The sequence below is a fragment of the Pseudopipra pipra genome, chromosome 16 (assembly GCF_036250125.1).
Source record: "Pseudopipra pipra isolate bDixPip1 chromosome 16, bDixPip1.hap1, whole genome shotgun sequence".
NCBI classification, from domain to species: Eukaryota; Metazoa; Chordata; class Aves; order Passeriformes; family Pipridae; genus Pseudopipra; species Pseudopipra pipra.
The window spans coordinates 9,414,076-9,439,450 of record NC_087564.1 but is presented as its reverse complement, the minus strand read 5'-3'; the positions used below and the strand labels follow the sequence as shown (position 1 = coordinate 9,439,450).

Genomic DNA, 25,375 nt, shown 5'->3' with positions numbered 1-25,375 from the left:
TCAAACAGTGCTGCACCTAATTTATTACACAGCTTTTTCCACCCAAGATACACTCCTCAGACACGAATTCTGGTCTTACCTTCAGAGCTCTGACTGTGAATAATCTCAGCATGATTCACTGATATCAACAAGAAACATATCTTCAAAAGTCTGGACATTTCTTCTGGTGTTTATTAGAATCAAAAGACATTTGGATTGAAAAGAAAAATAGAAAGAACAGAGTCAAAAGGCAATATTCACCCCAAACTTTCATAGCTATAAATCAGAGACAGCCTATGCTGTGGAGTACAGATAGAGATCAGAACGTTCTGAAAGTGTTTGCTCCCAAGTTTTTAATTTAGATCTTTTTCCAGGATAGAGATATATTTTATGCAAACACATGCCAAGTGTGGAGGTGCAGCCAGATTTATTTCCCTTTTACCAAGTGGCTTGTTTAATTTTCTTCCTGGTAGCACCATTTATTTAGTAAGTCACACTCCAGCTAAATACTACTTCAATGCAGGTTTGTTAAAGCAAGAAAACAAATCCTTTTAAAATCAGATAAAATAGAAGAGAAATAGAGGGAGTGAAAACGGAAATAATAAAGAAGCTCCAAGCAAAGCCTAAGCCTTTCCCAGCTCATCAGGCTGTGCCTGCACCATCCCTGCAGACAGGTCTGGGACCTCCATCTGCAGCTCTCTGAACTCACAGGGTGGGGGGTCTGGCCCTGTCCCTGTCCCTGGTCAGTGCAGGGTGCTCCAGGCAGGGGGGGGGAAGGAAAGCTCCCCTTCCCTGCTGCCAGAGCTCTGCAAAAAGGGAGAGACCGTCCTTCTGCTCTTTTGAAGCAGAGGGAGAGTGACACATTTGAGTGCAAGACCATGTCACTTCATTTAGATGGATCAAAGCTGTAGTCCTTGCACTCAGGAGATGTGTACCATCAGTGTCCCACCATCACCCCAGACACAGTTTTACAGAAGTAGATGGTTTAGTAGCTCTTGCCATCCCTGCTGCTCTGTGCTGTGTGGCAGAAAGATCTCTGAAAGATAAATTAGCTGGAAGGCCAGTAAGGGGACACCCAGAGCTTTTCACTGGGGTGTCATAAACTGGCAGTCTCACAGTTGTCCTAAACAAAATGAATATGTTGCTTTGGGTCTAGTTCCTGCAGGATAAGGATTCACACTGCAGTAATGCCACAGGATGGAAAGGAAGCTGAGACTGAGCAGGTCTCACTCACAGGAGTTTCTGCAGCCACATCCCCTCTGCCCATGAGTTGCTTTAATCCACAAGGTACTGAGCTCTGCACCCTCAGCCTGTCCCTCGGCTCAGCCCTGAGTCACCACCCCCACAGGCAAAACCATTGATTAATCTGATATTGGATGATGCTCTACTCCACAGATCACAGCTCCTTAGCTGGGATTAGTCACTCATTTTAACAAATGACACAGAGGGCCCCACTGGCCAACTTGGCTCTGACCCTGAGATGACTTTGTTAGGTTTTCTCTCTCTTTCCCTCATTTCAAAGGTTTATCTGCAACACACTGAATTTCTGCATTTCCTTTTGTTGCTGAGTTTGGATCCATTCTCACTCTTTTTTTTTTTTTTTTTTCAAAGTTCTCTGCCACAGCTTGAGTTACAGATCTGAACATTTGATAAATACGAACTCCTTTCTTGGATTGTTTAATCTCATGTATCAAGGTGCTCTTTTATGAAAACCTCTTTCAACAGCCTCCAGCAATACTTCAGTCTGTTGCAAATACTTAACTCCAGTCTTGTAAGAGAAGTGACTCAAACTGACAGATGATGAAAAATTTAAACATTAGACTTTAAGAACTATCGCCTCTGTCTTGTTTTTACACACACTGAAACCCTTTTCAGCTATTCTTTTGGGAGCACCACAGTACATGTCTCTCATTCGGATATATCTGGTTTCCTACACAATGAACTTACTTGTATTTGTTTCTGCCTTTGCCCTATTAATTTTGCAGTTAGGTTTGATTACTCTGCATAGTTTAAATCATGCTTCCAGTGTCAGTTCTGATTTGTTTATTCCAATTCATTCACTTCAATCGGGAGTGTATTTCAATTAAAGCATGCTAACTCAATACATAAGGAGATAAAATACTAAGAAAAGTCCTTTTTCATCCTGACTAATTCAGGCAGACAAAACAGCAGGTGCAGGAAAAAGTCTGCTGTGAAACAGCCCTGCTTGGCAAGACAATCTGTGGGAAATAGTTCCTTTTGTCAGTGAAACTAAGTCTGTTTGCAGTTCACTGCGGCTTTCAGACAATCCCAAATCGCTCTGTGGGGATCTCTTGCAGATCCTATCCAGCATTTCCCCAGAGATTGTTCCTTGCATATGCTGTGATCAGATCTCTGACAAGTCACCCTTAAGGAGCTCCCAGACCGCCTTCTCCTCTTGCTCCCTAAACAGCCGCTCTCCCATGTACAGAAATCCTAGACATTTTATCACCCTCTCCAATGCAGTTGCTGTCTTATCTGAAGTTGGATAACCAGAAAGCTGACCTCATAATCACAACTCTTGCTGATAAACCCTTGCACTGCCAGTGCCCACCCCTGCACCCGGGCTCTCAGCACCTCTGACAAAAAGCCCCACATGCAGTGAGGGAACCCACAGGGGGTGCAGGCTGGAAAAGGAGAGAGAGGAGGGCAGAAGAGAAGGAGACTGTGGGTTCTTGGGGAGAGCCAGGACCCCGGAGCACTTTACCTGCCTCTGCTGTGTGCGCCTCCTTCCCAGCAGTGCCAAGAGCTGGGCGGCTCCAGGCAGGGACCCTGAGAGCAGGGGCAGGGACAGGGGCCAGCACCGCCCCAGGTGTCTGCCCAGCAGCACCGGCCTTCAGCCAGAGGGGAGGGGAAAAACCTCCTCTGTGGGGGCTCAGAGGGCCAGGGACTCCCACGGCAGGCAGGAGAGGTTGTTTCCCCTCCAGAGATGAAGAGACCTCAAGGAGCTGCGTGGGGATACCCAGGGCTGGGCTGGTGCTGCCCTGCTCCCCTCATCTCCCCACCCCAAGGGCAGGGGGCCCGGGGCTCCTCAGAGCAGAACATGAACTGACCTGGGGTCACCCAGCAAAAGGGGGCTGTGGTTTCGTGAGACGAAGTTGTTCTTTGTGTTGAAAGTTTCTGGCTAAATCACACCCTTGCACAGCATCTTCCTCCTGTGATGCAACACATCCAGTGCCACCTTGACAGAACACACAGTTTAGTTACTCTCCAGGGCAAGACACCACACATTAGTGAGACCACCATCAAAGGACAACTTGCACACTTGTCTCCCACAGCAGGACAGGAACAGCAGAGGGACAAGGCAGAACCTCCAAACCTAGGAGTAATGAATTTGGACACTGGAATTGCAACACTTGTCCCCTTAGATGACGTTTTAAAGTATTTTGGGGAATTTAATGAACTACTGGACTCGAGTTTCTTTGCACGGGCTGTGAGCAGGTATTAACTGCACTCATCAAATGCTCCCTCAAGGCCTGAAAGGAGAAGGAAGCCCCTTTCCTGACACAATGAGCTGCACTGCTCTCCTTCCCTCACAAGGAACTCTGGCTTTAGAAATTCGGGTGTAGGTACAGTCCCCTCAGAGTTATTCTGTTTATTCGACAGGACTAAGCAGGTTTTCAACCCTGCTGAATTTAGGCTTACTCGTAGAAAGCTTTTCTCTATTACTGCTCGTGTTTTAATTCCCCATCTCAAGTGTAAGAATACTTGTTTAAATAGAGTGAACAAAGTAGATCATAAGAAAGAATAAAACAAAAACCTACTATTTACATTGCACCTTCCGTCCCAAAACTTCTCAAAGCTGTTACAAACTGAAGTTTTAAGTGACAGGACTAAAAGATGAGAGACGTGAAATGCAGTCCCTTGTGTGATTTTTAACCAGTGGGATTAAAACACTTAAGTACCTTTTAAGAAGTTTGTCTTAATATGTATTTGCTACTTTAAGCTAAATTCATTACACATTAAAAAACATTTTCCCACTACAAGGTGATTACAAGATGAACAGAAGATAAATTAATGGATTCACTCCAGAGCATACATAGCTCGTTTTCCCAACAGACAAATCTCATTGTACTATGTGCAAAAATTCAACAGCACCATCCTGAAAAGAGAATAATACTGAGTCTGAATTACTGTTGAAAACCCCCACCAAATCAACCCCCTCACCCTATCCTACAGAATACCAACTACTCCACGAAGATGATTGAGAATAAAAGGCTCATAAATTGGCAACAGAAATCATTAACTGTCAGACAAAGCCAGGCCAAGGCAAACCTAAAATGACACACTCATGGCATCCTACCTGGCATAAGATCACCAGTAATTATAACAACCCCAACACACAACTTTTTTAGACTTCAAAAGCAATATAAATTAGTTCTTACTTTACTTACCAGATGATATAAAAGCTGAGATTTCTCTGCTCTCTCACACTTACAGCCCAAGCACTGCAAGACATACAGCTGCCAGCTCTGTACTATTTCTGCTGCTGCCTGTTGTTTTAAAGGTTATATCCCAACTGCCAGAAATTATCCACTTTAAACAGTTTTTAAAAACAAGACATGTTAAAAAAATAGCATTTGTTTAGTGCTCCTGAAGAAAATGTCTCAAGCTAGCAAAACCCTCCCAATCAAGTCCCCAGGGCCTGATCCTCAGAGGCAGACAGACTCACAAAATTTGCAAGAAACTGCCTGCAAGTTTTTTGAGCTGAAAACATTTGGGAACAATTTGCTCAGAGAGCTTCTTATTAAACCCATCATTTTAAAGTGCAGTTTTGGCAAGTTCTACTGTAACCCCTTTAGCTGGAAGATGGCATATGCAAAAGCAATGAGAATTTATGAGGCCTTGAGAGAACATGAAGGAAACCCAACCAAAAGTGATACATTTTTTGTGGACTGTTATCCCTTCAAAAAATAATCAAATGCTGTTTAAACAAATGCAAGGTGGTGCTGCTGCTGAAAACTTGATTCTCAACACAAAGAGCAGTTGCTGCAGGTAAGTGTGGCTGTGGTTACAAAAATGAATACAAAAGTTAATGCAAAAGTCATCTCAAAAAAGTTTATTAGCATGATTAAAAACGTGAAGAATGACAGTAGGAAAGTAACTTAGCATGGAAGAATATCCATTTTAACAGTTTTTATTCAGCAAGGCTTGAACTGAATGGATAACTTTATTGCCAGATTTCGCTTGATTTTTTTAACAGTTCACACTGTATCAGTTTCACCATTATTAGGAATATTGCTTTTGTTTGGATCTGATCCCTGTTGCAGGTAAATATAAAAAAATATCCCCCATTGCTGCTGGATTGCAGAATGCATTGTTGGTTTAAGAGCAAGTAAAAAAGAAATTCTCAATGGAGGAGTCTGTTTAAAAAACAACCTTTCCCCCCCCCCCCCAATCACACTACAAAGAAATACATTAGTATTTTGGCCTTTAAATTTCTTACACGGTATTCATTTAGCATGGCAATCCCAAAAATTCCCTCCCTTTAAGTAACCATAAAATCAAAACCCTCTTTCAGAGGCTGCTCCTTGGGTTAGATTCTGGAGGTTTACTTCAGACACCTTACACTGGCTTGAGGACGAAGACAGCGTCATCCAGCACGTAGTAGTCATTGTACATGTCACCTTCACACAGGTATGGCAGTCTGGTGAAAGCCTCTATGGCAAAACCAGCTTTACTGAAAACTTCTGGCAGGCTATTCACCTGCTCTTCCCAAGTCTGCCCTTTGATTTCCAGAACTTCTGAGGGCTTTTCCCACTTGCCACCTACTGAGGAAACAGAACAGTTTTGTTTCAGTTATAAAGCAAACTTCCTTTTCTTACAGAAAGCATAATTACACTGATTATATTCCATGCCACTCCACACAAGAGGCTGACAAGTCACTTGCAGACCTGTTGCAAGATCAGTTCAAGTTTTTTCCTAGTGTACAAAAGCAGCAGCTTCTCAAGGTTATCTTTTGTTACATTTTTAACTTGCAGTGCCAAGAGCGGGTAAAAGGTACCTTCCACTACTGAGGCTGGTGTTCAGCAGACATGGACAGACAATTTAATAAAGCTATTTTCCATGTTTATAACATTCTTTATGCCCCCTGTCTGGCCAAAGGTGGCTGCAGATAATTACAGTAAATAGAATCAGCAAGTTGAAAATTATGACTTGCTGTGAAGCTTCCTCCACATGACAGTGGATGGCTACAGAATCTTTGTGCCTCCACTGGCCACCTACCAGCTGACACAGTAAAGGCTGCTGAGGGTCATAGCTATAAAAAAGCCAAGCACCTTGCATCATGCTGGAAAACATGCTACTTGTTCTATCCAGTGAAATTATTTGAAGGATTATAGGTACGACTCTCTGAAGTTCAAAACTTAAAATTCTTCCCTCATTTTCCAAGCAATGTCATGCACAAAACCCAAAAGCTTTCTGGTTTGTTCTGTACTTTTAACCAGTTTACTAAATGCAGTAGTAAACACCCTTCTAAACAGGAAGTTCTACATCTTGTGATTCAGACAGTTCTGCAACTCCAAACATTTCCTAAGTTCCTCTTCCTTCAAGTAGAATCATCTCCAGAGAGATACAAGAAATGGCACCTTTGAACAAACTAAAAAATGTGCTAGTGCTGGCGTTTGACTGGATTCTGTACGGTGCTGGTAAGACTTCTTTTAAGTTTCTTACATTTTCTCATGTAACAGCAGTTAAACAAGACTGAGAATTTTGTGGTGATGATTTGTAACAGAGCTATAAAATAAGAGCAGTGAAAAGTTCTGTGAATCAAGTTAACTTCTACTACCTTCACACAGCTTCCAAGTTAAACAACTCCTAGCAAATGCTTTTTCTTCCAGAAGTCTGAAATGCTCATGTAAGCTGTGATTTCTGAGTCAATTCTTACTGCACTTCCCTGCTCACAACACTCCAGCAGCAGCCTGAGCTCAGTGCAACTGTGTTTGTTTGGGAGGAGGGTTTGGGAAGGTCAGCAGGCTCTGATGTTGATCTGACACAGAACAAGTGTTTCATTTTATTCCTGTGAAAGTCACAGACACTGAATCTGCTTGGATTTGGTGAGCAAAATGATGAAGGGCCAATGCTGACTGCTCACCATGGCTTATAAATTGTATATGAACAGGACTAAGAGACTTCTGTTTATTTTTCTTCTAAGTTGTTATTTTTTGCAAGTGGAAAAGGATGCTATTAAGCTACTACCTTCATTTTCAGAGCAATAATCTTAATTCCATAGTTTAAATAACTATGCCAATTATTTGAATAAAATTTAAATATACTGAAACAGTATTTACATTATGGATTTCAATAAGTACTTAAAAAAATCTCCCAGACCAGTCATATTGAACCTTACCTTTCAGTTCCTTAATTAGAATTCTCTGATAACCTTCCTGTTTTCTCTGCACACATCTTTAAATGTCAGAACTAACAAGTACTACTATTATCCTCAGAAATCCAGAGTCAATATATGGGATGAAGTGGCAGAATGTCTAGGAACTATTGTGAATTCTAATCAATGTTATGAAGTTGCTAAATTATAAATGCTCCAATTTATGACATTTCCATTGCCTGCCATCAGGTTGCCTTACTTGACTTGGATCAGGAATAGCAGAAACTCCTGCAGAACTGCTCTGTACCATAGATTGTACCTTGCTTTTTAACTGTCCCTCACATCACCAATTGTTCCCTCTCAACAGGTGTTACAGACAACTGCCAAGTCACTGTAACACAACCCAGATTTCAGGAAGCTGACTCCTCCAGGAGCAGCGTGGTCCTAACATGTGCTTTCTCTGCCTCTGGATGTTCCCCGGCCCGACCTGAAGTTCTGTGGTTTCGCTTTTTAACTCACACACATCAGGATTTGTGTACTCCTGCATGCAAAGACCACCAGAAGTACAAAGTACATTTATCAGAAAGCAACACTTCACTTGAGATCAAAGACCTGACTGGAGAAGACAATGGTGTTTATATCTGTGGAATTGCCTTCTCAGATTCAGATTCGCCCCGTTCCAAACAAACAGGAGATGGAACAGTACTAATGAAAACAGGTCAGTTGTTCATTCCTTCTTAACAAAGCTTCTTAGAAGAAATAAATTATCTTTTCTAAACACTCTTTCTATTTATACTTTCAAGAATGACATTTAAGATGGAAATACCAACAAACCCATTAGGAGTAGTGTGACTATATTAAAATGTTAATAGTAAAACCAGAGGCATTCTACAAATAAGCATCTCAGCCTCGTTTGCTAATTAGACTGTTCTGTCACAGGATGCAAATGGCTAGAACTCCACAAAAGAAAGAAGTTTTGCACTGCTGCTGTCTAACCACACTCTACAGCCTCTTACATAAAGGCTTTAATGGCAATCAGAAAGGAAGTGTCAACAGAAAAATGAGAAGCAGAGATACAGATATTTAGAAGACATACGTGCAACAGAGACCAGGGGCTGACCTGGGGATTTCACTGTCCCAACTTGAGACAAAGGTTTTAGTTCTAAACCTTTGTATCACTTGCCTTCTGGTTAAGAAAATGATGAGACTTCAATAAGTACATTTCACTTTTACATGCTAAAATACAGAAAGAAAAAAAAAAGAAACACCTAGCTGGATTATTGCTTTCTGTATTCCTTCCTCTATCTAATTTAATTCCAGAACAGAAGTCTGTGAGCTTTACTCAGAGGTAACTGGATTCCATTCTCTCTCTACCCCTAAAGAAAAGGTTCATAATCAAAACTAACAGGTCTCCATTGCCCTTGCAAACATCTGGAGAAACAAAAGGAAAATGATCTCACAAAGGAATTTAGACCAAAAATGAACCAGAAAAATATTGATGAGTATCAGGTTTTTTAACTGCTCAGAGGAAGGGGGGTGGAATGCAGAATCTTAAGAAAATGACATTAATCAGAACTGTCCTTTATTCTAACACTCACTGTTCATAATGGAGCAGGAGAGCAGCACAGCAATGGAAAACTTGCCTTTACCTTCATGATCATCATCTCATCCTTGCTGTTTGTGTACAGCTCCACTGTGTTCACCTTCTTTGTGGTCTACAAGGTAGGCTCAGAGTGGTATTTCTCATTTTGTTCATTTTGCAAATCTGTGCAGTTTTAACATCTCCATAAGGAGATTAAAAACACCTTCCTGGATTTCATAACTTTTATAGTTGTTTTAAAGAGGTAGTTGGTTGAAGTTCATGTGCTGCACACATTTAGGAACTCTTGTGTGGCACATAACTGGACTCAACAGCAACCACATTTTCTTTTTTCAGTAAAGTGTCTAAAAGAAAAGGTATTCTGAAGTTAAAATTATCCTGAGAGTATTAATCAGGAGATTATCAACACACTCAAAAAGCAAAACTAGGAATTACCATTTTAAGTCATCAACCCCCTGGATTAATTTCCAGTAAAAGGAAAATAATTTAAGTTTCCTGTCAAAATCAAGTTGTGTCTCAGGCAGGTCCCACTGTACTCAAAGCAAAAATATTTGCAGTATCTACTTCCAGAAGCTGAAAAAGGCTTCACACATGTGAAAACTTCTGATTTTTACAATGACATAAACTGATCTAATGAATGACTTATCTACAAACTGACACTGTAGAAGGGCAACACTTTTAACTGTTCCCCTTGCTTCTCTTCTTCTGTTTTGTTTTTTATTTTCCCTCCAGTTAAAACCAAAGCTGCTGAAGAAAAGTGGAAAAGACCAAAGAACAGAGAACTGTGTATGTTACCACTTCCTTTGCCCTGTCTGTCATTCAGAGCTTCTTTTTTCTGTCTTTTTAAAGTATACTGGGCATCAAATTTGTGATTAATTGATGATTCTGTTAAAGAGACATTCAAAGCTGTTAAGGCTTCACTTTAGATTTGTACAAAACTACTTATGAGCTTATATTTAACTAATTAATTGATTTATTTTTAACACACTGGACACATGATAAAGTTAATCTGTGTAAAGGCCATCTCTATCACAGAGGCTTTAAGTAAATTTTGTTCAAACTTCTGAAAATAACAGGTGTTGCTATTAATTTTTTGTTTCTATTTAAAGAAGTATTTAAAACAAATCTATTAAGAATCTCTGTCACCACTTATCCTTGAATAAAAACCTGAAACCATACATTTAAATACCCATTAAAGAAGGTATGTTTTCTTACATATCTTTCCTTTCCTTACTTATGTTAAGTAATGCAACAGTAATGTAATTTAAAACCCTTCTGCCTGCCAAACCATATGCTTTTAGAGTGTTATTTAGTAATGTTCCAAAAGATATAATCAGGTAAAAAGGCAGGACTATCAAAGCTAGAAAAAGATGTTTCCCACAACTTAAAATGTTGCAATAATATAAAATACTTTTAATAATTTGCAGAAAATAAATAGTGGACGAAAAGTTTTTCAAGCAATAGCCCAAGAACTTCAAAAGCAGGGGTTTGCTGAGCACTGCCAACAGCCTGTAAGTATCTACCCACCAATACCAAAATTTATAGGGAACCAAGATTTTTTAAGAGTATACCATTTCTATGTCCTCTGGAAATAGACTTTTCTTTTTTAAAGTTGATAAAGGTCAAAAAAAGAATTCTGTAAAACAGTCAAAGACACTATAAAGCATTCTAAATGACCATACATATACTTTTATATATACATACATATGATAATATATACTTTATAAAATATATGCATAGACATTTAAAAACGAAACTGCCATAAATTTGTATTTTGCCAAGATGGAGTTTGCCTCAAAAAAGAAATTCTGCCTTTATATTAAAAAAATTCACATCAGTAAGAACATATTTCTGCATTTTTCCTTCAGGATGACTTGGAAGCTGACACTGTTTACCAGAACAGATGAGCACGTGCAGCAGTTCAGATTTGTTTGGTGTTTGTCGTGCAAGCAAAGGGGCAGGTGAAGAAGTGAAGCTTCTTCACAGACCTCCTTTGCTTTAAAGGAAGGTGAAGAACATTGCCCTGCAAGGTTTCCTCAAGAGAATTTTCTAAACAGATCACCAAACCCAAGGGCATTGTGCATTACACCTGTGTTACATATTCCATTGTCCATTCTGCAGGAGTGAAAACCGTGGGGAAAAAAGAGTTCACCTCTCATAAGACAACTGCTGATGCTTCAGAAAAGTCTCCTTTTTCAGTTTAGATTTAATTCTGTGTCTTTGTTTTCTTTTTACATAAACTTATATGTATTCTTTTTACATGAAAGATGTATGATAATTGACAGCAACAGAAAATAAACTCGTTTCATAGGTGAAATTCTGGGTTTAGTCCTGTTAACGCGATAGTTATTGATGTAAAATATACAGACCAACAGCTGCAGAGCCTTAACAAGAGCTTAAACAGAACAAACCCTGTGTATTAGACAGGCAAGAAGAAAAAAATGACTATATAAACACATGTACTATCATGGCAAAGCTCATTTGGGATGGGAGTTTCTTCCTAGGCTATCCAGGAAAGGAAAGTAGTGGTCATTGTGAAAAGGTTACTTCTCCAATACTAAAATTCACTTGCTAGACAAAAAATCTTCCTCTTCCAGTCCCACCATCCAAAGTCAGGATTACCTGGAGCACCGAGTTTTGCCTTTCTGTGCCTGTTCAATATGGACACAAGCACAAAACAGAACTGTGCCACTCAGCCAAAGGCAGGATACTTTTTTTTTATAGTACCTTTTCTTCTTTAGCAGTTACTACCCAGCCAATCTACAAAATCAGCACTTCTACAGGATATCTGATATGATCAGGCATTCTCCCTGCTAAAGAACAGCTGCATCTTTTATCATAATTTAAATAAAGCAAGGCTTCGTTTAACAAATGAAGTGGCATTTCTCACTTCAGCGAGATGAGAACTGACAACTGAGACAAAGCAAGGGTCCATCTCCCACAGTACTGTGTGTTTCCAGCTCCATTTAATAGCAAATATTTCAGGAAGATGGAAAACATGCCTTTGCCTTCTCATTCCTGTCAATCAATCACAAGGACATTAATGCGTTCAACAAGAAAATTTCACACTTCCAGGCTGGTAGTGTTCACTACTTCTGAAGTGTGGGATCTCTGACATTTTATTTTAGAGAAACTTCAACCAGTCTAGTCATATATTATGTAGTAACGACTTTTTATGTAAATATTATGTCTATATTAGGAAATACAAAGGATTCTTATACGACCTTCTGAGATACCTGTCAAAACTGTAAAGCTGTAATACTTGTTCTTATGTGGCTAGTCTAAAACCTTCTGATTCACCAGGCTTTCCTGACAAATTTAGACATGTGCAATAATTGCACTACTGCTGTTCTGCATGTTGAAAATAAGGCTGAGAAGGCACAGGGAGAATTTACAATGAAGCTGCTCTGGACTCTAGGTGTCACTGTAATTCCAGAAACAGTAAGCACAGATCTGTATTTTACTTCCTCCTCCACCTTGCTTTGTTCTATTAAAGCAAGTTTTATGTGATTCACAGACAGTTTCCACCATTACCATCCCATTACACTACATGTAATAACCCAAATATCTCGTTTTGATTAAAATAATTTCTGCATTTCTAGAAACGGATTTATACACTGACCAAGCACCTTACCTGCCCCAACTCCTCTCCATTTGTTCTCCTTCTACAAAATTCATAGTTCTCTATGAGGGTCCAAGCTGTTTTTAATTAGCTGCTACAAGAAGTTCCTTGAGCCATGAAATGCTCTCCTCTTTGAATGTTCCAAGTATAATATTATTAAATATAAAGCATATGTAAATATCTGTATTTTTTTAAAATGCATCTAGTAAAACAGCTCAGTGAAAATATTGAAATTCTACAACTGTTTGTACATCATGAAGACAGTTTGGCAGTTCAGTGTCTTGTTTTTTTAGACTACAGTTAAATAGATCTTAAGTGGGAAAGCATCTGTGGAATGACAGTAACTTTTGTCTGTGCTAACTTGCATTGTGTATATGGGCCCATATCCACAATAGTGGCAAATAGACAAACTGAGTATGTTTTTAAGCTTCAGAACATATTAAGGGAATAAAACTGCCTTAAGCAAAGTGACTAATCTGCTACAAGTCACCACCACCAATAAAATGATGACTTTGGTTTACAAAACATCTTACAAGAGTATTTCAGCTTTCAACAAGTAGGAATGACTAAGTTCAACAATCACAGAACAGGTTTCCAGTCCCTTGGGATTTATAAATTTTACCACTATTCTCCTCCCAGTGTTCAGTACAAGGGGACTTGGAATAGTTTCTTCCTTAGCACTCCCTGTTGAGCCAGGGAGTTGTACATGATCTGCCACAGGGTTACCCAACAACATGCAGAGAAGTAGGTGCAGGGTGCAGTAGTGATTGCAAAACCCTATTGTGTTTTGAAGCTTTGAAGGCACACAAACAAAACAGCCACCCAAAGTATTTCTCAGTTTCTGCTTCTAATATGCCTGTGAAACACTAGAAGGACACTGCTGGTATTTAGAATTTTAAAGAATTTCTACAAAAGGAAGTCATATTGTTCCACGTGACAGGAACAACAGGTTGTAACCAAATATGCTTGAAATACTGTACAGGTGCATAAGTGAACCCCTTGATCCAATTCAAGACACACTACTTTTCAGAATAGTTACAAAATTATTAGCTTAAATACTTACAGTATTCTTCATATAGTATTTCTTAATCTGATGGCATTGTTTTTTATACTTAAAAGTTTTTTCTCCCTTCTCCTACCAAAATACCCCTGACATATGAAAAGAGAACAGCAGATTCAGTTTGATGCATTTGTGATTGCCAGAACATTATTAGTTCTGTATTTTCTGGGCATCCATGCCTTCCCACAGACAAGTCTTAATACTCAAGAAGAACCAGAGTCCAAACAATGACTGATGAACATGAGCTTTCTGGAATTCAAACCACCTTTAGGGTGCCTCCACCAAAATCCACAATCACAGGCATGCAAAGAAGATTTTCGGGTCTCTTTTGAAGGTTAGTCACAAGGAGAGGTTCATTTGAAACTCTCTCATGTATTTCTTTAAAATGCAACTAGGGGAAATAATGGAGTCTTGGCACTGAATTTTACTTTTTTATGCCTGTTACTAGCACAATGAATACAATACTAATAGTGGTTGATACTTTGTATTAGGAGGGGCCTATATTTTACTTTGAGAGTTCATGTCGGAAAGTGAACGTTCTCTCCCAATGAATTTTTAGGTGGGATTCACCTGGAACACTTGAAACAGTTTGTCCTAACTGCTTTATTCAGCATTAGACAGTTCTGATGGGTTTGCTCAGTGGGTCACTAGAGACAACTGGGATTACCTCTAGCTTAAAGGCCCTAATCAGAGACCAGTTTTCCCATGTTACTCCAACAGAGCTGAAATGTGGCAACTTGCAGAACAGGATCTGTGACTTCAGTATTTAAGCTTTTTGTTGGTGCCAACAATTATGCTGGTGAATTAAGTAAGCAGCTTACATCATGTGGCCTATTTACCTATGATTTCATACTTCTGAATATGCCCCGTGCAAGTTATTTGTAAAAAAAAAAATAAAATAGGAGCATGTTATTTATTAAACATTTAATTTGGAATACTATATCCTACAGAAGTTTTCTTTAGTTGCCTAAGTAACTGTTAATCTGTGTACTTACCATTTTCCACATAGGGGTGAAATGGCAGAACCAGTGCTAGAATGACCCTGCCTTTGGTTGGCTCCACTACACTTCTAATATCCTTTAATAGAGTCAGTGGTTGATCACAGCGATCCAGCAAATTCAAACAGCTGATAACATCATACTGAAAGCCTGTGTTTTGCCATTCATTTACACCAAGCACCCTGAAAAAAGAATGAGAAAGAGATATAGTCTGTTAAACAAAAACAGCTGAGTTCAGAGAGAACCACTGAAGACAAAATTCCCTATGGATGTGCTGGTAGCGCAGGTAAGGTCAGCCACTGAGGCAATGAGAAGAGACAGACATGATCCCTTCTGGCCTTTTGGAAAACTAAATCAATGATCAGCATGGCTATATATCCAGCCCTGTGAACCTTTATACTGCCTTACAATCATCAGGCAATAAAGGACACCAAAAACACCACTGGTAAGAGGGAGCATCAGATGTGTTTGTTTTCCTGCTTTTGTACAGATTAACCTTTTCCATAGCAATCAATAAAGGAACTGAGTGAAAATACTGAACATTCATTAAATATTACAAATAGATTACTTTGCTGTAATGTCTGATATAAAGGATGTAGGAAGTATTTGGTGCCATACCTGTATTTCTTCTTCTGAAGCTGCCATATCATCGTTTCAGACAGTTCAGTGGCATAGATTTCTTCAAAGTGAGGACTCATGACTTTAGTGACTTCTCCATCCCCAGCCCCTAAATCAAGAAGTCTGTGGGATTTCCATTCGGGATTTATTTTAAGCAGTCTTTGAAATTGTTCTGGGGAGAACACAAACATTGAGCCCCTTCCCAGCAGCCTGAAATGTAAAAAACAAGAAATGACCAATTCTGTACAAACTTTAACAGGACAGACAATGAAGGAATTTACAATGTGCTTTGGCAGGAAACAGTCAAACATAATAGTAGACAAGGTCACTGCTCGGATAAATTTTAAATCCAGTTCAACTTGCCTTGCACTTGTCAGAGATCAAACACTCAGCCACATGCAGTTACAGTGGTTAAGACTTCAGGAGGAATTTGATTAAGTAAGGAAGAGCTCATGGGGTGCAGCTCAAGGAAATGATCACATTAAAAAAAAAAGAGGAGGGGGGGAGAAAGAGAAGAAGAGATAAAGGCTGAACCTTATTTGTTACATTTGCAGTTTTGAATCTCTGCCACCAACCTTAAAAAAAAAGAGAAGTAACAGAGGAAATAAAATGGCTGCAGACACAGGAGTATGCACCATGAATAAGGAATAGGATGTGGAACTAGGAGGGAAGCCAGGGAACAAACTTAAAGAAAGGATGGGGGTAACACTGCTGGAGGGGCAAAAGAGGTTTTTTTAATTCTATTCTACAATGCTTTTGCTGCTAGCTGCAGATCAACATGAAAAGCCATGGAATAGAAAATAGGCAACTCATTAAGGAATTGGGTAGAGGTGACAGTTGGATTCCTTATGGATCAAGTCAATGACATCCCCGCCCACAACTGTTTGAAGACTCCACAGTGACACCTTTCAGCTGTCAGAGCAGAATTTAGATGATGAAACAGTTACAAGAACAAGGAGAGGAAAAAGAATTGGTCAGTAATAGACTGCAGGTAGATAAATACCATTCTTTAAACTACTGTTGGGTAGCAGGTTAAACTTAAAGACAATGAACAGAGGAAAAAAGCAAACAAAAAAAAGGTAAACAAAGATATAAAGAATCAAAGAATTAAAATTGTGAAAAGGAGGTGGCCTAGGAAAGACTGACTCTACTAAAAACCAAAGAAACTAACAACAAAAAGGTTAGAGTAGGCAAAGTCATATAGAAGAAACTAAAGCAGGATATCAAATGTATAAAAATAAACAGACCACATCCAATTTAAGTAGAGCCCCCTTGCAGCACACTTGTGTCAGTCCACACTGTGTAATTGGCTCATAGCTATTATTCCTAACAGCATTATGAGGTGTTATTCAAAGCCCTGAAGAGCCTTTGAAAAAAAAAAATGGAAGAGAAAAGAAGAGACCAAAGGAACCTTTATATAAAGCTACACATAACTAAGAACACCACAGGGAAGCTCATAAAGTCATCTGGGTAGAAAATAAGAAAAAAGTCTATTTTTCTAGCCTTAGCAGACAGCTCCTATCATATCAGACTGTGCAGAAGTATGTAGTAGGTGCAGAGGTGAGGATGGTGGAGAAATTGCCTAAATGTAACAAAATGCATTCTTCATAACAGATAAGCTGTGAAACGTGTCTGAGTGGGGTGACGTGAGCAAAAAAAGGCACTGACTTCTTTGGAAAAAATCCTAAATCATCCATGAACAGCCAAACTCCCCCCTTCAGCCACAAGAGAGACTGATGCAATAAGAATAAGAGAATATTGTTTTATCAACTTATGTTTTCCTGCTTTCCTGATGTTTCATCAGTCAAACGTGCTGCATCAGAAGTTATCTGTTCAAGTCCAGCTTTCACACAAACTGAGGTGGAATTGTTTTACAGAACAAGAGAAAGGACAGAATTCCACATTAATGCCACCAGATTCAACACTTGGCCAACTTTGCACTGTTCAGAAATCTGCCATGATTTGCAGTGGGCATGCACACACTCTCCAGGAAAAAGAGTTTCAGGTGCAATCCAGAACTGACTGGATACACCCACCACCAAGGACAATCCCAACAGCAACTGATACAAACATGGCAGTAGGGAAAGGGCAAGGTGGGAAGGGAAGAAAGCAGAGGGAAATTAATACAAGTAATTGTTATAAAATACAATTAGAGTCCTCTGTCTTTTATTAATTGCAATTACCTCCCCTGTGCCCCCCCTGGAAATGGTGTTCATCAGCTAAGAGGGCTGGGCATGAAGAGCACAGAGGGCATTTCACATCTGAGAGACCACAAAGGGAAAGCTACACACATTGAAAAGCTGACAGATCAAGGGGTAGGGCTGAACACTTGAAAACTCTAAATCCAAACTGTATGTAGTTTACCCCAGATTAATTTTTCACTTACCCATTGATAGATGTTCTAGACATAAAAAGGCTAAAACTGGATGACACAATAGAGTGGTAGAGCTGGATAAACAGCCAGCCTGACTTCTCAATGCTGTTGTTTAAGAAGATCTGTGTTCCTTGGTCAAGGTAACTCTGGACAAAAATGGGCTGAAGGGATTCAGACAACTGTTCTGTGTTGCAGACATACCACTGGAGAAAGAGATAAAGGACCATTAAAAGGTTCAGCAAGATAAAACCAGAAGTAGTTAAAATTAATACATGGAAATCTATTATCAATTTTCCTAAATATAAAAATTTAGTTTTTGCTACAGATTTCTCAACAAACTTCAGGATTAAATTAATTTAGAATTGTAATGAAGGGAGGACCAATTACTTGCTAAAAAATACTGCTTTTAGTTTTTGTCCTAATCATTACCCTGTACTTTGAAGAAATCTATAAAATAAATTCCCTAGAAAGCAAACACAGCTCCTCTAGGGAACAGCATCACTCTGATAAAACAGTATGAAGCGGGACTTTTCCCTAGGCATCCTCTGAAGAGAGATCAGCAAGTGCACTTCCAATATTTTTCAAGGAAAGAAGAATCCAATATATACATTAGACCACAGCTTGTCTGTCTTACAGCTGAACTATGTTTTTCACTTACCAGTACCAACAAGCAGATCCACAAGTCTTTCAAACAATTTTATCTATGAAACTCCTTCTTTAAAACCTTGCAAAACAAGGCAAACCTGTAGAAATTCTGACATTTTAGGACCCTCATGGTCACCTTTTGCACCTCCAGCAAACCCCTCCAATGCTGCAACATTCTGGAATGTCAGCACTGATAATAAAATTCAAAAGGCTGCTCATTGCTAGGTTGCCATGCCAAGCTTAAAGCCCCCTCAGCTTGATATTCAAAAGTTATTAAAGTTTCAAATGCAATTTTAATTAGGAAGGTCACTATTATTTCTCACTCTCCTACACTTCTGTGGAGTTATTGTCAGTCCTTCTTGTAGAATGCCATTGTGTCTCTTTTCTTATAATCAAGAATTATTCCCTACAGCCAACACCATCTTATCTCCCCTTTGGATCTTGCAATAATGTTCCTTAATGTGGCTGTAAGAGTTCATTGTGCAGACAGGGAGTTGTGAGCATCCGAAAGAGAAATGGAGAGTTTGAACAGAACCCTGGAAAAAATACACATGGAAGGGCAGAAACAATCAGCTGGGGGAACTCCAGTTAAAACTAAAACTTAGATTTAACACCTAAGGCACTGTGAAGACGTGTGCTCATATCCTGATCCCTTCACATTTGTTTGCCTTGTTGGGAGAGGAACGTTCACTTAATGCAGGTTTACACAGCATTCAGCACAGTGGGACTTCTAGTCATTACTGTAATGCAAATAATAATGGGGCAAGATTCTTATTCCAGTGTCTGCTGCTTCACAGCAGCAGTGCCAGCAAGCAGAGGGGAGCAGGGAGCTGCACCAAGGTCATTGTGCCAGATCCATGAGCAGGGGCTCCATCAAACACTGGCCCAAAGTAGCAAGGGATGTTCAGACCCTTCAGCTGAGGAGCAAACATGAGCCTGCTCAGGTTTACTTTGAAAACCACCTGGATAATAGGTGCACTTCTGGCAGAATGAGCCTCTTGACTGTGCTTTCAAACACACTTGTAGAGAGCACAAGTGAGTGCTCCTTTCCCCTAAAAACCAGATTTTGAGCAAGTCTGTACCACATGATGGAGCCTGGCACAGGGATCCCCCAGAGTGCTGATTTACCACTTTAGGTGTTTTCTCACTGCAGTGCAGCACTAGATAAATGAATCAGCACAGTCCAGTGATTCCCAAAAGGAATCCTTAGTGGGTCATGAAAAACCACTAAAGCAGCAGCCTGGGAACTCTGTCCATTCATCTTCAGAAGCAAATTTCAAGAGCCTGGCAGGAGCAAACAATCCCAAGGAGCTGCAGAGCAGGCTGGGATGTGCATCAGGTGCACTCATGAGGCTGCTGCCTCACTACACTGAACAGGTTTGGTGTGGCTCAGACGATTTGCCTTTTGCAATGTCTTGCCATTTTCAATCCAGAAGAAAACACACTCAACTATCAAAGCTTTGGGAAACACAGGCTTTGTTCCATAAGCAATAGGACTACACATGTGCTGCACCTGAGCTCATACAGCCAGGACTTCTGCACTGAGCTGTCACCTGTAGTTCCACTGAAAAACAACAGTCCTGCAATTCTGGTCTTTAAGACTCCTAAATATTGACATAACCACTGGCAGAAGGATGATGGTGACACCTAACATAACCTTGTTTCCAGAAATTAGGCTTTATTCACAGATCTCCTCTAATTTTGATATGGTTTAGTGGCCATGGTGGTACTCGGTCAAAGGTTGAACTTGATGATCTTGGAGTTCTTTTCCAACCTTAAGAATTCAATGATTCTACAATTCTCCATGGTTAATCTTGCCAATAAGGTTATTGACAAATACCTATACAACCCTAACAAGTAACAGAAATTACAGCAAACTGTAAGTAAAAAAAAAAAAAAAAAAGGTAAAACCAATACAAATTTCAAATGAAAAAACTGGTGAAAAACAGCTTAACTCTGGAACTATCTCCTCAGAACAGAAACTGCTTTTGTTTTCATTCATGTACAGTATATGAAAGGCCACTAGTTTCATGACACAAAGTGTATCAATATCTCATATCTTTTCTTTTGTTAAGACTTTTGTTATAATAAAAGTTATAATTCTTACAACTCTTGCCTAATATTAGCAAAAGGACGAACCAGTTCTTTTAGATAATCCGCATAAAACTAATTAAGTCAGTAAAACTGCAGAGTCAAAGTTCCAGGGGTCTCAAGCTGCAATCCTTACTTATGAGTAACCCCACAAACTCACTAATCGTAAATCTTACTAAACATACTAAAAAAATCAATACTCTACATTTTAAATCTAGATCAAATAATTCAGAAATGGAGATTATCCACTGCAGACCATCTACCTGTGAATGACATGATCACCTCCATAACACATTTCCCTGGATGACTTGTCTTCCTAGTAATTTTTAACAACACAAAAGACACAGATTTTCTTTGTTCACCAGAAGGAAGGTTTTTTTCCATAAACCTAAATTCTACTTCTCTTTGTACTTATGCACTGAATGAACCACACATGTATTAAACCCCAGTGATACATTCCCCCAGCAGTAAAATTCTGGATGTCAATGCCCACCCTGAGCATTAAGAACCTGTAGTAATGGATCAGCTTGAAGAATTATGGTGCATAACCATAATAAACCCTTTGTACAGCAGTCCTCAAGTGTTCATGCTGTGTCTTCTTCGTTAGCTCAGTTCCGCATATATTACCTACATTAAGCTGCCATCTCCCTTCCCCAATAAGTTTTTATTAGCCCCTCTAACTCCTGTCAGATTTTCAGTTGCATTTTGCCAAAATGTAGAACAGGTTTGAATATATTCCAAATGAAATCTATCACATAACCATTTAATTGCTAGGGTATAGCCCCTGACTTCTCCACAAGGTACTGACCCATGTGCCCACACTGCCCAAATATAGCACTTAACCTTTTATTGCAGCCGGATCACATTGCAATAACTCATTCCCAGTTTGCCACCTCCTACTGCTCCAAGGCCTCTGAGAGCTTCGCAGTTCCCTACTTTGTTTTCCTCTAGAGGCACCGGCACTGATGACAAATATCCCTGTGATTAGAAACCCACCCCCCTCGACACCACCACCTGCAGACTTCGCGGAAGCCTCTGACGGGGCTCAGCGGGACACACCGGGGGTACATCCACACACTGGGATGTACATCCACTCACCGGGGGTACATCCACACACTGGGATGTACATCCACTCACCGGGGGTACATCCACACACTGGGATGTACACCCACTCACCGGGGGTACACCCACACACTGGGATGTACACCCACTCACCGGGGGTACACCCACACACTGGGATGTACACCCACTCACCGGGGGTACACCCACACACTGGGATGTACACCCACTCACCGGGGGTACACCCACACACTGGGATGTACACCCACTCACCGGGGGTACACCCACACACTGGGATGTACACCCACTCACCGGGGGTACACCCACGCTCTGGGGCCGCAGTCCCCCGGGAGAAGCTCTGGCCCCGACCCACCGCTGCTCCCCCGCCGGGCTCTCCCCGACCCCCCGCGGCCCCGCAGCGCCGGTCCCGCCCCGCCGGCGGGCCCCGGGGCGCGTCCCACACGGGGGGCACACGGCAACTTTCTCACCGGAGCGCCGAGCAGTTCCCTCTCTTTGTCTGCGCTGCCCGGCCCGGAGCCCCCTCAGCCCGCACCGGGGTCCCCGCTCCCGCCGCCGCTCCCTCCCGCCGGACCCCCGGCCCTGCCCCGCGGCGCTCCCGGGGGCGGGGGGTCCCTGTGCCGCCCCCGCCCGCCGCGCTGAGGGGAGGCAGGGGCGGGCAGGGCGGCCCGGCCGCCGCCGGGGCTGTACCTGGTGGTTCTCCCTGGCGCCCGGGGCTGGCTGGCGGTGGCTGCCCATCATATTCACGTAGAGGGACCTGGATAAAGGGCTCCGCAGGTAGCGGGCAGGGCCAGCCCACATCGTCCTCCTGAGCACCCACAGGAGCAGGGTGTAGCAGCCCAGCCAGCACAGCCACCGTCTCATGGGGAAGGGGCGCGCTCAGCCCCGCGCGGCGCCGCCGCCCCCCCGCTCCATGGCAGCGGCGGCTCCGCTCGGGGCCCGCGCACACGCTCCGCGCGGAACGCGCCGCCGCGGCAGCGGGGCCCGCCCGGACGCCTTCGCTGCGACACGCCGGGGCCTGGCGCGCACCCGCTCCCTCCCTCTCTCTCCCTCCCTCGCCAATGGCCGGGCGGGCGGGGCCGCCTTCGAGCCGGAGCGGGCAGGGCAGGGCGGGGCGGGCTGGCGGCGGCGGAGGCTCGGCCGGGCCCCTCCCTCCTCCCCGCCCTGGGCACCGCGGGCGGCGGCGGCCCCTTGGCGGGGTTCGCGCACGTGCCCGGCGCCGCCCTGTCACCCCGGTGCGCCTGCGCAGAGCGGCCCGGCGGGAGCGGGGCTGAGGGACAGGGACCCCCCGGAGCCGGGGCAGAGGGAATCACGGGAACACCGAACCGATTCGGTCGGAAGAGAGCTCCGGGACCATCGAGTCCAACCTGTGTCCGAACACCACCGTGTCAACCAGACCATGGCACTGAGTGCCACGTCCACCCTTTCCTTAAACACCTCCAGGGACAGTGACTCCACCACCTCCCTGGGCAGCCCCTTCCAATGTCTAATCACCCTTTCTTCCTACTGTCCAACCTAAACCTCCCCTGGCACAGCTTAAGACTATGTCCTCTGGTCCTGGTGGTTGTAGAGACCAACAAGGTCCCCCCTGAGCCTCCTTTTCTCCAGGATAAACATCCCCAGCTCCCTCAGCCGCTCCTCACTAGACTTGTGCTCCAGACACTTCCCCAGCTGCTTTTTAGAGAGACATCTTCTTGCAATGTATAAAGCAAAAAATAAAACTGCTTCAGGTTAGTTACATGTTGCTCACAGGGAAACATATCTTAATTTCATCACATCGAAAATACAGATAATTGATTGCATACCAGATAAGGAATACACTTGCTTTTTCGCTTACAACCTGGGTGTGTTTTAATGAGATTTCCCAAAGTTCCTACCCAGCGTTACATTAATATTCTGACGCAGCAGTTGTATACTCAGCATATTTTTCTCTTGACAGGCTATAAGGAACTCACTATTCATGCATATTTAGGTAATAATTTTGATGTATTGTTTTTTGCATATAGGCTGGTGGAGTTGTAACCAATTGCTGGACAAGCTCAGAAAACTACTTGTTGTGTAAGTGTATTGCTTTATCGTTCAAAGCAATTAGTGTGCTGAGAGGGGATTTCCAAAAAAAATCGAATCACTGTTTTTCTATTTTCTCCCCAACTATTTGGCTAGTGCTTTTTTTTCTTTCTCTTGATGGAAAATATCTATAATTGATTGAACACCTGAAGTCCAAATGATCTCAAACATACCCAAAGGCTTTAACAGAGGAGGTATTTCTTTGTGGTGATCCCAAGGAGCCTGGCTTCTGGAGCAGGGTTGGTGACAGGGCTGGCCACACAGCCTCAATGGAGTCTAAAATGTAAACCTTCAATTTTCCTGATAAAATACTCTGATAAAACAACTTTCCCTTCTATTATTTAAACATTAGTAAGAAAGTGATTACCACAAAGAGGTCTTTAAGGTAAACGCTGATAGGGATCCTCTCCCCCAAGGGTAACCCAGGAAGTCGAGTTAAGGAGTTGAGAGTCTGTCCAAGCTCTTTAAGAGCTCCCACCAGTCTCATTGTGTGTTCCTTTACAAAACCAGCTGGGATTCTTTTGCCTGCATGTACTACTGAGCTTTTTCCCTGAGCTGGCTTCATTGGGCAAGAATTGTGGAGATGTGGCTTATCTTAACTGTTCCTTCCCCTTCCTGCTTGTCTTTCCTGACAGCACCCATTAAGATGTAGAACCATATTCAAATGTAAACATCCTATTGGCCATGTCAACATAGTATATTCATGAATTACTGAGCAATTCCAAAATCAGAGCAGCAGATTTGAGACTGGGAATGTCATTTTGTACAAGACCAGAACAGAGGTGGGCCTGTAAGCTCCACTAAACATAATTTTTTCCCACTTAAAGTTAAATATGCTTTGTTGTCATTTGTTCAATATTTTCACTCTATCACTGGCTATATATTGTATTACTGCTATATTAGACTAACATTCTTGAGTGTCTATTAGATAACAGCCTTTTAAATCTAGCAGGCACTTTTACCTATTGATTTTCAATAAATAAAATTCATTCAGTGTATTAAGATCCACATTCTCAGGATTTATAGAGAAACTCTAAGAATGGGATTCAAGCATCATATTTCTCATCCTCTGAACTCACCACAGCATTTCATATTTTATATTATATACACACTTACATCTGCTTTATCAGTTATGAGACTATTTTAGACACTCTTAAATTATCAAGATTAAACTGAGGCATTTGTCCAGCAGTGGGAGTTCAAACTCAGATATCATTTGCTAATAAGGAGAGAAAGCAGAGAAACCAGCTGTTGCAAGACACTGAACTTTTGCCTTTGATCATCCCTTATTTGATTCACAGCCAAAACCAAAGATGTAGGTTTAGCAGAGGATAGCAAAGTTTAGTGGGTGACAGAGAAATGGAGAATAAGCCATGTCAGTCACAGCACAGAGCCAACCTTCTACTCCTGTAGTAAGATACTACCCCAATTTAAAGCACTTTTAAGTCCTCTTTTGGATTGACTATCAATGCAATGAAATACACCTTTTTTCCTGCCCTTATTGCAAGAGAAACAGGACAGACAAATGGCAGAATACATAATAAATTTGGAAAATTATTAATATTTTACATATTAAGTAACTTGTATTGTATTTCTCAGATTTGCTTTCTAAACTGGTTTATTCTACAGTTAATGTCCCCTATCTTCAGGCTGTCTTGCTTAGACATCTTTGACTATTTACTTTTCCTATCTTAATTCTAAAGATGCAGTGGTTTGTAGAGACTATTCAAACTGTGCCTTCAGTCAGGTCACTCCTTACTCTTTTCTTATTTCAGCAAATTGAATGGTACTGTTACCAAACATTTTCCAGAAAAAAATAATTCTGATAATTTCAAAGAATCCTTGATGTAATTTTGACTCTTAAACCCACTTATTAGATTTCCTGTTGCATAGCACAGTACT

At 41.5% G+C, this 25,375-nt stretch overlaps 3 protein-coding genes across 5 annotated transcripts in view; 1 reads left to right on the top strand and 2 right to left on the bottom strand.

Moving 5' to 3' along the window:
* Positions 1 to 4,956, bottom strand: part of OTOA (otoancorin) — a 37,065-nt gene extending 32,109 nt beyond the window's left edge. Inside the window, exons 1-2 of the mRNA XM_064673022.1 lie at positions 3,051 to 4,956; positions 80 to 163 (exon numbers count right to left, since the gene is read on the bottom strand). Of these exons, the coding sequence (XP_064529092.1) occupies positions 80 to 158 (79 nt within the window). The 5' untranslated portion in view covers positions 159 to 163; positions 3,051 to 4,956. The remainder of the gene's footprint in view (positions 1 to 79; positions 164 to 3,050) is intronic.
* Positions 4,957 to 5,041: 85 nt separating this feature from the next.
* Positions 5,042 to 22,549, bottom strand: METTL9 (methyltransferase 9, His-X-His N1(pi)-histidine). 2 transcript variants are annotated; one of them, XM_064673023.1, is made up of 5 exons: positions 22,097 to 22,549; positions 17,606 to 17,796; positions 15,220 to 15,429; positions 14,599 to 14,783; positions 5,042 to 5,768 (listed from the first exon to the last, which is right to left on the bottom strand). In XM_064673023.1, exons 1-5 carry the CDS (start codon positions 22,268 to 22,270, stop codon positions 5,563 to 5,565), a joined length of 966 nt encoding a protein of 321 aa, XP_064529093.1. In that variant the 5' UTR covers positions 22,271 to 22,549; the 3' UTR covers positions 5,042 to 5,562. The 2 variants fall into 2 exon arrangements, with proteins under 2 accessions (XP_064529093.1, XP_064529094.1); XM_064673024.1 differs by having other exon boundaries at positions 5,042 to 5,765.
* On the top strand, positions 6,499 to 11,231 carry IGSF6 (immunoglobulin superfamily member 6). Of its 2 annotated transcripts, XM_064673025.1 has the most exons (6): positions 6,499 to 6,644; positions 7,689 to 8,039; positions 8,937 to 9,043; positions 9,654 to 9,707; positions 10,349 to 10,432; positions 10,790 to 11,228. In XM_064673025.1, the coding sequence occupies exons 1-6, from the start codon at positions 6,578 to 6,580 to the stop codon at positions 10,826 to 10,828; spliced, it is 702 nt and encodes a 233-aa protein (XP_064529095.1). In that variant the 5' UTR covers positions 6,499 to 6,577; the 3' UTR covers positions 10,829 to 11,228. The 2 variants fall into 2 exon arrangements, with proteins under 2 accessions (XP_064529095.1, XP_064529096.1); XM_064673026.1 differs by lacking the exon at positions 9,654 to 9,707 and having other exon boundaries at positions 10,790 to 11,231.
* Positions 22,550 to 25,375: the final 2,826 nt, after the last annotated feature.